Here is a 13,429-nt window from a genome sequence, read left to right on the forward strand (position 1 = left end):
CTGGCCACAATACACTCATCTTTTTTGGTTGCCTCGATTTGAAGCACATAGATAATGCTACTCTACCCCTGACTTTGAAATATATGTTTTCATCTTTTACATTATAATTTGACCACAATGTTTTAGAAACTGTCTCCATTTATTAGATCTTCAATCTTTTTTAAGCATTGAGTTATTTTTTGTTCTTTTTTCTATATATAGTTAATCATCTTTTAAATTTCAAATCTAATATTTTAGTTTATTATAGTAATGTCCTTTAAATTCGAGCTTCTAGGTCAGAAGTCAGCCAACTACAGCCACTTGTTTTTGAAAATAAAGTTCTATTGGCACGTAGCCCTGCCATTCGCTTTTGGATTGTCTGTGGCTAGGCTTGAGTGGCTGTCAGAGACCATGTGGTCTGCAAAGCCTAGAATCCTTACTACTTGGCCCTTTAGAGAAAATATTTGCTGAACCCTGCTCTAGGTATATACCCGTTTTCATTTTATTTAATATTTTTATTCTAATTATGTTTTATTATAGTGTCACCCTGACTTCTATTACTTTTTTCCCTTTTATCATTTCTGTCTTTAAGTTCTTAAATTTTAAAGTTTAATAAACTTTTAGCTTAACTAACTTATATGTTACCAGGTTCATAAACTTCTGGCTTGCTTACTTTTATCTTACCGGTTTTATCTTTTTTTTTTTTAATTAAACCTTTTATTTCTTAACCACTTTTAACATTACTCTTCTTGCTCCCTTTCTGTTTAATAACAGCAGGAAGTACATTGCAGGCAGTGACCATCTGGACAAACCCCAATAAGACTATTCCCCAAATTGTCTCTCTGCTATGGGCCAGGTCTCAAGGGTGTGCCTAATAATTCCCAGATCCACAATTCAGCCATGACATGAGGACTGTACTCAGCCAGATGATTCTCAATAAGTCCTGCTCCTTTGTGGAGAACCTGATAGGAATGCCCATACCACCTCCTGACCACCCAGATCTGCTATACTTTGGCCCAGCAAACAGGGCCTGCCCATCTCAGGTCAAGCTTTCCAACTGGCAGCTAGGCCCTATTACCACTTAAGCTAGAAAGAGCTAGTGGCTCCTTCCCCCAGGTGTGTTAATTTACAATCTTGTGAACTTTATTGTATATCACCAATGACAGAGACAGCTACCTCCAGAGCTCTAAATCTCAATCATGACTGCAGAATTCTCCAGGGCTTTGCCTACAGGTAATTCTTTCAAGTTTCCAACTTTCATTGAATATGTACTGTGTGCCAGGAACTGTGATAGATATCAGAAATAAAAAGTCCAATAAGACATGGATTCAATCCTCAATGAATTATGATCAATTTGGGCAGTAAGACAACAGTTACGATACAGTGGGCTATGTGCTGTTGAGATTTATTGAGAGAACAGAGAGGACGTGCATCTGAATCAGCAAAAGCCTCCTGGAGAGGGTGAAGGGGGTAGTCCCTCAGAAACACACATCCCTGTGGACTGCTCAGCCCCTTCCCACTGTCCTGGTGCCGACAGAACCACACACAGGTCCTCGTGGACTCAATGAAAGCTGAGTGAATGAAGGCCCCAGGCATAGAGGAGCCCTTCTTTCTGTAGAGATCCCCATGGTGAGGAACAGAAGGACATAGAGAGGAGAGGAGAATGAGAAATGACCTTTATAACCCTGTCCTCCCACTCCCTCCACACACCCCCCAGTCCATCCAGGCACTGCCCCCAATCACTACCACCACTTCCAGAGTTAGTCTTGTATCCAGGTAGCCAGGAGGACATGACATACCAGGTGTAGCTCAGCCCTTCCTGGGGATCAGACAGGGCTGGGGTAGGGACCATGCTGGAGCAGGGCCCACATACCAGCCACACTGTTCTCTCAGGGCTGAACAGAGAGCTCAGGACTGAGCCCTACAGGCCAGGAGTCCAGGCAGCTCCTCCAAGCAATGGCACTACTGAGGGGAAAGGCGGTCTGGTTGGCTTCAGTGCAGGGACAAGAGAGTTCAGGAGGGGGACTTGGCTGAAGGGAAGTAGAAATTGAGGCTTTAAAGGGCCTGAACAGGGTGGGGTTGGGGTGGAGAAAAGAGGGCAAATAAGGCCTTGGGGAGGGGAGTGGAGTGGAGTAAAAAGGAGGGAAAGAGAGGTGAGGGCTGGTGCTGGGGGGAGGGTGGAGGGTAGAGGGGTTCTCCAGGCAGCAGGCACAGGACTGGCTCCTCCTTCCACCTCCTTCCACCTCCTTCCACCTCCTTCCACCTCCTTCCACCTCCTTCCACCTCCTTCCACCTCCTTCCACCTCCTTCCACCTCCTTCCACCTCCTTCCACCTCCTTCCACCTCCTACATTTTTTTACTTGTTGCCCCACAGGGCTTGCTTCCCACAGATAGGGCGTGGGAGGAAGCGGCTGGACTTCATGTAGGCAGAAATCCTCTTCAGGCCCTGACGGTGGGAGAGAGAAGGTTTGCTGCCCTGTTGAAGAATCTAGTTAGACAACTCTCTCATTTAATAATAATAATAATAATAATAATCTAATCCTAATTAGGGAGCCCTGGTGGTGCAGTGGTTAAGAGCTCAGCTGCTAACCAAAGGGTCAGCAGTTTGAATCCACCAGCAGCTTCTTGGAAACCCTATGCGGCAGTTCTACTCTCTCCTACAGGGTGGCTATGAGTCAGAATCGACTCAGTGGCAACGGGTTTGGTTTTTTTGGTGTCCTAAGAGCTCCCACATATGGAGATCCTACACTAGTAGATGCTTTATATCCACCAGAGATTATAATACAGGATTACAAAATTCTCTAGGGTGTACTGAAAGATACATTCTACTATTGCCATTTATCAGAAGGGAAACTGAGGTACACAGAGATTAAATACCTTCCAACTGCTCACCAAGCTAGTCAGTGGACAGGGCTAGAATTCAATCTGGCTCTCTCTACCCCCAGTCCTGGGCTCCTTCGGCTGCATCCCACCCCTTCCCCCACAGGAGGACATCTCACTTCCAGCAGAACAAACTTTCTCCTTTTGCAGAGGAAGGTTCCTGGCTCATGTCCACCTTCCCAGTGTTTGCTCACAGAATCAGGCCTGAGCAGGACAAAGGAACTCAGAACATGCCTGTGCAGCCTACAAGAAAGGTCAGGATCTCACGGAATGACTCAGCAATCTGCATTAAGTTTGACTGGGGAAGCTGGACTAGCAATGCCCTGCAGGGCCAGGCCCTAATTATTCCACTTGCAGGAGGAAGTCCAAGCTTCTCAGCCTAATAACTGAGCACCATCTCATTCTGCCCCAACTTACTTCACCTCAAGCTAAGGGGACCATGATGTATGACACTAACTTTTTAAAGAATTCTAAGACATCTGGACCTTCCTAAACCCAGTGAGACAGAGCCCTAGCACACTGCAGGCTCCAGTCCCTAGCCGACATTCATAGTCATCTTAACTCTTGTATCGTCCCCAAGGTGCTCAGCTTGGCCCCAAACCATAAGTTGTTGAGAACTAGCCAAGAAAGCAGATCTTATGATGGGAAGGGGTAAAGGAACAAGATCTCTAGACTAAAACCACAGTTGGGTGACTGCCTCAAATTCTCAACTCTGTAATCAAATAGATTGGGTTGCTTTCAAAGCAACACATGGAGGATGATTGGTGGTGAGGTGTGGTCTAGGCTGTGTTCCCCTAGGGCCCAGTATGCACCACATGCCCCACATACCTGCTGCAGCCATAGTTATCCAACCACACTAAGCTCAGAGGGTGGGCTCCAGGGCAGGGCCATCTTTGCAGGCCCCACTGTGCCTGACCCACTGCCTCATCCACAGGAGATCATCAGTGAACATGAGTTGAATGTACTGACCCATCTCAGAGATGGAAACCTTAGACAACGGGGAAGCAGAAAGGGCAGAAGAGTGAAGGGAAGGACACTGTCACACCATAGAACATTTCAAGATAAAATCTTTCACAGGGGCACCCACATAAATACTCAACCACAGCACCTCTGCAGACCTGGGAACTTCAGAATTTGCCCACAATGTGGACTGGATTGGTGCAAAGCCTTCTGGAGGTGAAGTATAAATACTGTCTGTATCTATGGAACTTACTAACAATCCTACCTTGTCCCAGTCCTACTGCTGCCAGCTACATACACACTCCTCAAGTTCTGCTTCATCCATACTTTGTTGGGCTGTGAAACTCAGAAAGGAAAAGGGCCTGAGCTTTCCTTTTCAGCACAGAAGAAGGAGAGCCACGGGCTACTGCCCATAGAAGCTGACAGGCAGCCCAACACAGCCTCTACTGGTTCTGTGACCTTCAGCCAACTCCTTACGTGCTTCAACCTCAGTTTCCTCATCTGTAAAATGGGGGTAATAAGTCTATCTACCTTGTAGTAATGTTGTGAAGATGAAATCTGGCACAGTATATGTAAAATGCTTAGCACAGGTCCTGGCATAAAGCCAATGCCCCATAAATGCTAGTTATTTTTAATTTTAGCTCCAAAACTAGGAAGGTATCATGGAAAAGGGAGAAGGAAAAAAAACATCAAAGAGGAAGGGGTATCATGAGCATCACCTCAAAGCGGGTCATGAAGTCCTTCAGGTTTGGGAATGCATCCAGGCACTTAGGCTCAAAGATACAGTTCTGGTCGAGGACATCATAAGCAAGGAAGTCCACAAAGGTGATCTGCAGAAAGCCAAGGATGAGTGGGTGAGAACTCCATCATCTGGGAGGAATGACAACCGTGTGTCTCCATCTCTTCCCCCCTTTACCTTGTCCCCTGCAAACCATGGCTGCTGCCCAAGGAACTGTGAGAAGAGCCTCATCTTGTCAGGGAGCCCTTCCAAGTACTGAGGCTTCAGCTTCTCCTGGGGCAGAAAACAGCTGTCACCACCCTCAGACCCTGCTCCCTGAGCAGAGAGCCAGCTTCCCACTGCTGCCATGACCCAGTTGGCCACGGGAGAGCCACCACCCTCCCTGGACTGCCCCTGGGCCGTGCCCAGGCTTCCATTTAATCAACCAGCATTTATTAGACTTCTGCTATGTATCAGGAAACCTGGTGGCGCAGTGGTTAAGAGCTCAGCTGTTAACCAACAGGTTGGCTGTTCAAATCCACCAGCTGCTCCTCAGAAGCCCTATTGGGCAGTTCTATGCTGTCCTATAGTGTCACTGTGAGTCAAAATCGACTCGACAGCAACAGGTTTGGCTTTGGGTTTTTACTATGTATCAACCCCATCTGTCAGAGGCATGGGAAAGTCCAGAGGAAAATGACACTGACTGGAATCTATCACCACTGAGCACCATCAACCGGCCTGTTGGTCAGACCCAGGAGCGCTGTGAGCCTCTGGCCAAGCACCCAACTCAGAGGTAAAGGAACAGGAACTACAAGAGCTCAGGGAAAGAAGTGGGAGTTCTAGCTTGTGGGGTGGCACAAGAATAGAGAGGACATTTGATTAGTTTCCTGAAAGATGAGAAGAATTTGAGATGCTGAAAGAATGGAGGAAGGGGAGGATATTTCTGCAGAAACAAAGACTCTGTGAATTGTGTGGCTAATAATCATTATATATGAGAATCCATTATATGTGAGTATCAAGGAAAAGTCACTGGGAAAACAAGTGAAGCATATTGTTTAGGAACTCAGTTTCCACAATGGAGAGCCTAGACATTATCCTAAAATTGCAGGGAATCGATTCAGGGTTTTCATTTGATGAGCTTTAGGGTTTCAAAGGTCACTCTAGCAGCAATATAGGGGACCCTTGGAGGATCCCTAGTTCTAAGGTGTTCAAATGGCAAAAAGGAGCATCAGAGTTGGGAATGCAAGGGTCCCGACTCCCAACCTAAACCCTGTCCTGGCCCAGCCCACCGAAAACTCACAAACTCAGGGTTGTAGCACATGCTGGTCAGCTCATTGCGAAACTCCATAACCTGGTTCTCCAGGATGTCCACGCGGATCTTCTCCTCTTCTGTCTCCCCACCTGCAGCCCACACATCGGACATTCACCCTCAGCATCCCATGCAGCCAAGCCCTGGAAATGGCCACCTGGCCTCCTGTGCCGCCACACCTGCCCCCAGCGCAACGCACACAGGTTGTGTTTGCGGGCAATGTAGCGCAGGGTGGCTTTGCTCTGGGTGATCTTGTGAGGCCCATCAATTAAGTAGGGCAGCTGCAACGGCAACCAGGTAGGTCTGTTGTACCACCAGGCTCCCCAACACCCCCATCCCCTGTGAAAGGGCAGACTGGGACCTGGCACACTGAGGGCCTGGCCCATGGTAGGCACTAAATAAATGTATGTACAGTGCATGCGTGATCTGGAACAGGGAACACCACGGAAAGGCAGTGAAGAGAACCAGGAATGAGAGGGGTGGAGCAGAAGGCACCTGGTCTTAAAACCTCCAGGCTGGGGGAAGGAGATGGAGGGACAGACACCTTTCACCTTCCTCCACACCCTGTACCTACACTGGGAAAGTCCAGGCCCAGCCTGAATTTCTCGTTCAGCCAATGGCTCATGTCATAGTCCGGAGCTGTGGTGGGAACAATGAAATAAAAACAAACCTCCTTGTAGTCCAACATTCTGTCCCCAGAAACCATGCCAAGAGTCATTGCAAGACCCCCAGAGACTCACAGATCTGGAGTCAGACAGAACCACTGAGTCTCACTCTCCCAGGATGAAGGCTTACAAAAGGCTTAGGCAAGAGGTAAGGGAGGGAGTTGATTTCAGTTAACGATAAGCAGTGGGGCAGCACTTTCCTCCCAGCATCCTGAGCTGGCAGGCCAGCTGCACAACCAAAGGGACCCAGGGAAGGGCAGACCCCAGATCCAACTGGTGGAGGCCCTGCAGAGGTGGGCAACAGGTGGCCAGGGCACAGGCTGCTTGTTACCAAATTAGCATTAGCTGGCAGAGAGGCCAACACAAGGGTGCCATTACTGTCCCCCATCGTGTATTTCTCCTCATAGTTTGAGTCTGTGTATTCCAGGAGCAGGCGGATGGCATGCGCCAGCTGGGAGAGACAGCACCGGGAAGGGGTCAGAGATGGAGGGATATTGATTGCCTGACTATTTCCCCTGCAGGTAAGGGGGCACCACTCACTCCTGAGAGCTACAGGCCAGAAAACCCCACAGAGCTCGCTCCTGACGTCTTTAGTATGCTCCTTCTCCACCCCATCTGGGCCTAAAGTACCCAGGCTGGGTGGGCCCAGACTGCAGGATGGGGCTTAGCTCCAGCAAAGCCCTGAAGAATAACCTTCCCAAGCTGCGCAGCACTTCCTTGCCACAGCACCCCCGTCCCACCTGACAGGCGGACCCCTTGCTCACCCCACAGAAGTCCCAGTAACCCAAAGTCATGGGCATGGTGCACGTTTTCGCGGTCTCCGGGACCTGCTTCAAGTGAGCTGAGGTCTCACCTTATCAAGCCAGGGGGGTGCTGGGCGACCCTTGACGCTTGGCCCCGCCCCTTATCCCGCTGATTCCTTGCATTTCCCCACCCCCACCTCCTGAACCTGTCTCTCTCCCCGCCTGGTTTGCAGACAGCCGAGCCCCCCCTCCCGCCCCCACACACCCCCTTGAACTCTGGGCGCCGGGCCCTGAGGGTGGGAAGGAGTAAATTCCGTTTTGGCCACCAGTCCTGAAGATTTGGGTAGCCGAGATTTGGACGCACAGAAGCTGAAGGCGCCTGGACCCCTGGACCCCTGGACCCCTGAGTGGCTTCCTCTGCCCGCATTCAGACCTCTGCTAAGCCCAGGGGGAGACCGCGGTGCACCTGGGGAGAGGAGCCAGAAACACTAGAGGTGCAACTCTCCGCATCCCTTTCTTCAGCGCCTTGCTTAGCCTTCACTCCTAGGTACCGAGTTCCCAAGGACTCTGAAGCTCAGCCTGCTGGAGTTAGGCCAAAATGTGACTGCTCTACAATCAGAGAGTTGAAATCAGCACCTATCAAGACATACTAAATACTCCATAGACTAACAAAAGAACCAACAAATCTGTCTTGGAAGAAAACAAAAAACCAAACCAAACCCATTGCCATCAAGTCGGTTCCAACTCCCAGCAATCCTATAGGACAGAGTAGAACAGCGCCCATATGGTTTCCAAGGAGTGGCTGGTATATTAAAATTGCCAACCTTTTCGTTAGCAACTGAGCTCGTAACCACTGCACCACCAGGGCTCTGTCTTGGAAGAAGTACAGCCAAAATGCTTCTTAGAAGCGAGGGTGGAGAGACTTTGTCCCATGTACTTTGGACATGTTATCAGGAGGGACCAATCCCTGGAGAATGACATGGTGCTTAGCAAATTAGAGAGTCATCAAAAAAGAGGAAGACCCTCAATGAGATGGATTGACATAGTGACAGCAACAATGGTCTCAAACATACAAAGGTTGTGAGGATGGTTCAAGCCTGGGCAGTGTTTTGTTCTGTTGTTCATAGCGTTGTTATGAGTTAGAACCCACTGGATGGCACCTAACATTAGCAACAAGGAACAAGGACTCCTGGCCAATCAGAAAAACTCAATCCCTACACTAATCCTGCCTCTAACACAACAAGGACAACCCATTCCAAAATGGGATTATAACCACAGTCATAGATTTTAGGATCGAAAGCATATATTTTGGGGGGACACTATTCAGTCCATAACACTGGCATATACTAGGCAACATGATTAAGACAAGGAGATTGAAAATATATATAACATAACGTTTGTCAGTTCAACTTTTCAGGTATACAGTTGAGTGATACAAAACAGATTAATCATGTGTAACCATCCCCCAAATTCCAATCATCCCCAAATTTCCAAGGAAGTTGGCTATTAAAGGTTGAAGCGGGGTAGGAACTACAAGGGGTAGATTTATTTTTAAACATGGGACAATTTTTAGTGTGATTAAATACCCAGAAGTAGTAGAGAGGGAGAGAGGTGGAATGTAGGAGAAAGAGGAAATGCTTGCTCAGACAAGGTCTCTGAGGACACAGGAAAATGGGGGCCAGAGCACAGTGGACCCTTCAGAAGAAGAAGCCCAATTCTGCAGAAGGAGAAAGTGTAAGCAGTCAGATTCTCAAACCCAGAATCTAAAGGGGCCAAGAGGATCATGCAAATGGGTGAAATAGATCTGTGAAAATGAAGAGGACGTGAAGCACATACTGATGAAGATCAAAGACTACAGCTTTCAGTATAGATTACACCTTAACATAAAACCAAAAAAAACCCAAACCCAGTGCTGTCGAGTCGATTCTGACTCATAGCGATCCTATAGGACAGAGTAGAACTGCCCCATAGAGCTTCCAAGGAGTGCCTGGCAGATTTGAACCGCCAGCCCTTTGGTTAGGAGACATAGCACTTAACCACTACGCCACCATGGTTTCCACCTTAACATAAAGAAAACAAAAATCCTTACAACTGGACCAATAAGCAACATCTTGAGAAATGGAGAAAAGTTTGAAGTTGTCAAGTATTTCATTTTACTTGAATCCACAGTCAACATTCATGGAAGCAGCAGGCAAGAAATTAAAAGACGCATTGCATTGGGCAAATCTGCCACAAAAGACCTCTTTGAAGTGTTGAAAAGCAAAGATGTCACTTTGAGGACTAAGGTGCACCTGACCCAAGCCATGGTTTTTTCAATTGTTTCACATGCATGCAAAAACTGGACAATGCATAAGAGAGACCAAAGAAGAATTGATGCATTTGAGGTATGGTGTTGGTGAAGAATGTTGAATACACCCTGGTGGCATAGTGGTTAAGTGCTACGGCTATTAACCAAAAGGTCGGCAGTTCGAATCTAGCAGGTGCTCCTTGGAAACTCTATGGGGCAGTTCTACTCTGTCCTACAGGGTCACTCTGAGTTGGAATTGACTTGACGACAATGGGGTTTTTGGTGCCAGAAGAATGAATAAACCTGTCTTAGAAGAAGTACAGCTAGAATGCCCCTTAGAAGCAAGGATGGCAAGACTTCATCTCACGTACTTTGGCATGTTATCACCAGGGACCAGTCCCTGGAGAAGGACATCATGCTTGGTAAAGTAGCGGGTCAGTAAAACAGAGGAAGACCTTCGATGAGATGAATTGACACAGTGGCTACAACAATGGGTTCAAACAAAGCAACGATTGTGGGGATGGTGCAGGACCCGGCTGCGTTTCGTTCTGTTGTACACAGGGTCTTTATGAGTTGGAACCCACTCAATGGCACCTAACAACAACAACAACGACAAGGTATTAGGGGGGTTTCTACGGGTGGTGCAAATGGTTAAGCACTCGGACTACTAATGAAAAGGTTTGTGGTTGGAACATACCCAAGACAGCCCTGGTGATTTGCTTCTGAAAGGCCACAGTTCGACTCTGCACAAACTCCATTGGTAACTAACAAGAAGTGAGTTTGGGAAAATGTGTCATATTCTTTATGGAGTATAAAAAGAGGGTGACTAAAAGTACTTATTTTATCTATGCTAAAATGCACATTGCTTTCTATATTCTAACATCTCTGCAATCAAAATGCCTTACAATCCATGGCACATTGTAGTTTACATGGTGGAATTCCTCTTATTTTTTGTCCATCAAGTAACAGCGCATCCTACGATCAATGACATCTCAGATTTGAAAGAATAAAGTCTGTGCTTTTTTTCCCCTCTGTCTGGACAATAGCTTTTTACTTATAGTCTGTTTCTATGGAGCAAGCTCGCATATTCTGTTAATTTTTATTAGTGTCCCCAATAAACGTTTCTTTTACCTGTTGCTCATTAAAGGTAAACATAGATTCAGGCATGGTATTCAAAGGAGGGTTAAGTAGGCCCTTGCTATATCCGTGCATGGGGCATTCAGAGGCCCTGAGGGAGGAGTCATGGTTGAGGGGCCCCTAGGTGGGGCCAGTTATTTATTAACTAATCTAAAAAAAAATATCTAGAAGTGTTTAATATTTTCCCAACCATCACGGCTGTACCAGAACTCCAAAGGGACCGTACTGAGATGCTGATATGTAGATTTAGCATAGAATGAGAATCCGGAGCAGCCACTGGACCAAGTGTCCAATAGCACAGTGGTGTCAGGATGGTGGTCCAAGAAAGTGAAAGTGCTTGATGGGGTGGTTTTGATAACATGGGCCTTCTGTGAGGTGTCTCCACTCCGCCTCTCCCCCACTCCAGGTGACTTAGCTGGCCTATCAGTGCTCTTCAGAATGAGTAAAGGGGATTTCCTTCACCGGGAACAGGACTATAACACCTGTCCTGCTCTCTCACAAGGTGACCATGTGGGTCAAGTGACAATGGGATGTTGAGAAGGGTTACACCCAATGACAGTAGAAACAAAGAAAGCTATTGTTTAAATGATTACATTAAGAGTAAGAAGATGGAGTCTATGTTGGGAAGACAAACACAGATAATCCCAGGTCAGCTAATTCAGGGACATGACCTGGTTGTTTACATTTTATTTAAAACAAAACAAAACTGCTGTTGTCCCAAGTCTGTTGACTTAAAAGCAATAATTCTCAACCTTGTCTGCATGTCAGAATCACCTGGGGAACTTTTCATAAAAATACTGATGCGGGGCCACATCACAGACTGATTATGTCAGCATCCGGAGCGTGGTGGCATCAGCATGTTTTCAAAGCTCCCGGATGGTTTTAGGGGATTCTCTTGTGGGCCAGGGTGGGGAGAGCTGCATTACAGCGCATGCTGCCTCCTTGACCAGTCGCCGGAATATCTGCACTCGGGGTTTCCTCAGAACATGTAAGTGTGAGCACCCTGCCTCCTAATAATCTCAAAGCTCAGCTGCAAGATGTCATATCCCAGCAGAGGGCTCCGCAGTCTGTCCATTCCTCTAGATTCTTAATGTTGTAGCCTTGGGTTAAAACAGAGCTGTAGAGAGAGGAGTCCAGACTTTTGGGTCCCTCACAAAATGGCTTTAACAGAAGAGAGCTTTAGCATTTTGATCCCTGGCTGCAGTGCCAGAGAACCTTGGGGAAGTCCCCTTTAGGACACTTGAGAGGCTCTGGTATCGCCTTGAAACAATGATTCCTGCTCATGGGAGGTAGGTGGAATTAGCAGCTGTGGGTATTGTCTATTTTGTTTATGAAAGGGACTCAGAACCTGTGTGTCCCTTCCCAGGTTGTATATTACAGGTCAGTGACAAAGAGCCTGAAATGGTTTTAAGTGCCTCTTGCTGTTTTTCTGTTTTCATCAGAGAAGAGGCAGAAAGCTGTGGCTCAGAGACTAGGGAGAAGGAATGGAACCGGGACTGGCTGTCGCCTGTAGCCCTTTTTCCCTGTCCTGAGAAAAGCCATAGATGGCCAGGACACCTCCCCTCCATGTCAGCATTAGCCCAGGCTTTCCCACAGAGGCCTGGGTACAGGTACTAGGCTCCTCACACCCCTGTGAGCTGAGCCAGCTCTGGGGCCTGGATCACCAGGTGATGGAGAGCTGCAGGTGCAGGCAGAGGGCAGGGTCAGCGCAGGCAGAGCCTAGGAATCAAGGGAGACAGGAAGCCCTGTGGCTGCGTGTGTTGCTTGGAGTCCTGTAATGTCCCTTACACTGTCATTAAGAGAATTCAAGTATGGCTTGGCCCAGGAAGGGGGAGACATTTCTAATTTAGGTGCATCATAAAACATCTCCCTAGAAAGAAGTTCAAGAAATAGTGCTGGGACACGTTCATTTCGTTTCCCCAGGTGGATGTGATTCACTATAATGCACTGTCTCCTTTGAAATCCTACAGGAGATGTTTCTTTAAGGGGCCACGACCAAGAACAGGGGTACTTCTCCAAGGCACTAGTACCTTCTTTTTGTTTTTTTCTTTAACAGCTTTTTTGAGATACAAATCCCATGCTATAGAGTTATCCACTGAAAGCGTGCAATTGAATGGCTTTTAGTTTATTGACAGAGTTTGCAACCATCATCACAATCAATTTTAGAATGTCCTAGTGAAGGTACTAGATTGACGCTCCTATAGAAATTAAAACAAAAATTTTATTGAAGCAATAATTTAATTTTGCGAAATGGAGAAACGCGTGGCATTCAAACAGACTACAACACGTGTTCTGCTTTGCAAGGAGAGCAGTGTGGGTAGATAACAGACAGAATAAACCAAGGCAAATGGTTTTCACAACAAAGAGGTTCCAGGGGAAGGAAAGAGAAATTTACTAGGAGTTGTTAGACTACAAACTTTGTTAACATCGATTTCTAACCTAACACAAAATCTTTTCTTCTTGATACAAATTGACTCAGGCAATATTTCTAAAGTCAGGTGTATAAAAAGTTTTTTTACGTTTTCGGTGAAAGTTTACATAACAAATTATGTTTCCATTTAACAAATTTTATACAACTTGTACTGTAACATTGATTACATTTTTTGAAACTGTCAACATTCTCATTTTTTTCCGTTTTTTGTTCTCTTTCCATTAATCTAGCTTCCTTGCCCCTCCTTGGAAACCCTCGTGGAGCAGTCGTTAAGAGACATGGCTGCTAACCAAAAGGTCGGCAGTTCAAATCCACCCGGT

At 46.9% G+C, this 13,429-nt stretch overlaps 1 protein-coding gene across 1 annotated transcript; it reads right to left on the reverse strand.

Moving 5' to 3' along the window:
- Positions 1–5,519: 5,519 nt before the first annotated feature.
- On the reverse strand, positions 5,520–7,311 carry LOC100666921 (glutathione S-transferase Mu 1-like). The gene is made up of 5 exons (XM_064279974.1): positions 7,252–7,311; positions 6,890–6,962; positions 6,421–6,485; positions 6,046–6,127; positions 5,520–5,938 (listed from the first exon to the last, which is right to left on the reverse strand). The coding sequence occupies exons 1-5, from the start codon at positions 7,309–7,311 to the stop codon at positions 5,766–5,768; spliced, it is 453 nt and encodes a 150-aa protein (XP_064136044.1). The 3' UTR covers positions 5,520–5,765.
- Between the last annotated feature and the right edge of the window lie 6,118 nt (positions 7,312–13,429).

This window comes from Loxodonta africana, chromosome 3, assembly GCF_030014295.1.
Source record: "Loxodonta africana isolate mLoxAfr1 chromosome 3, mLoxAfr1.hap2, whole genome shotgun sequence".
Classification (NCBI taxonomy): domain Eukaryota; kingdom Metazoa; phylum Chordata; class Mammalia; order Proboscidea; family Elephantidae; genus Loxodonta; species Loxodonta africana.

Excerpts from the sequence above, each read along its gene's own strand:
- LOC100666921 (XM_064279974.1), bottom strand. The coding sequence starts at position 7,311 with ATGCCCATGACTTTGGGTTACTGGGACTTCTGTGGGGTGAGCAAGGGG. Across the intron at positions 6,128-6,420 it reads TGGGCCTGGACTTTCCCAGT|CTGCCCTACTTAATTGATGG; the intron begins GTAGGTACAGGG and ends TTGCCGTTGCAG. Across the intron at positions 5,939-6,045 it reads TGCCCGCAAACACAACCTGT|GTGGGGAGACAGAAGAGGAG; the intron begins GTGCGTTGCGCT and ends TGTGGGCTGCAG.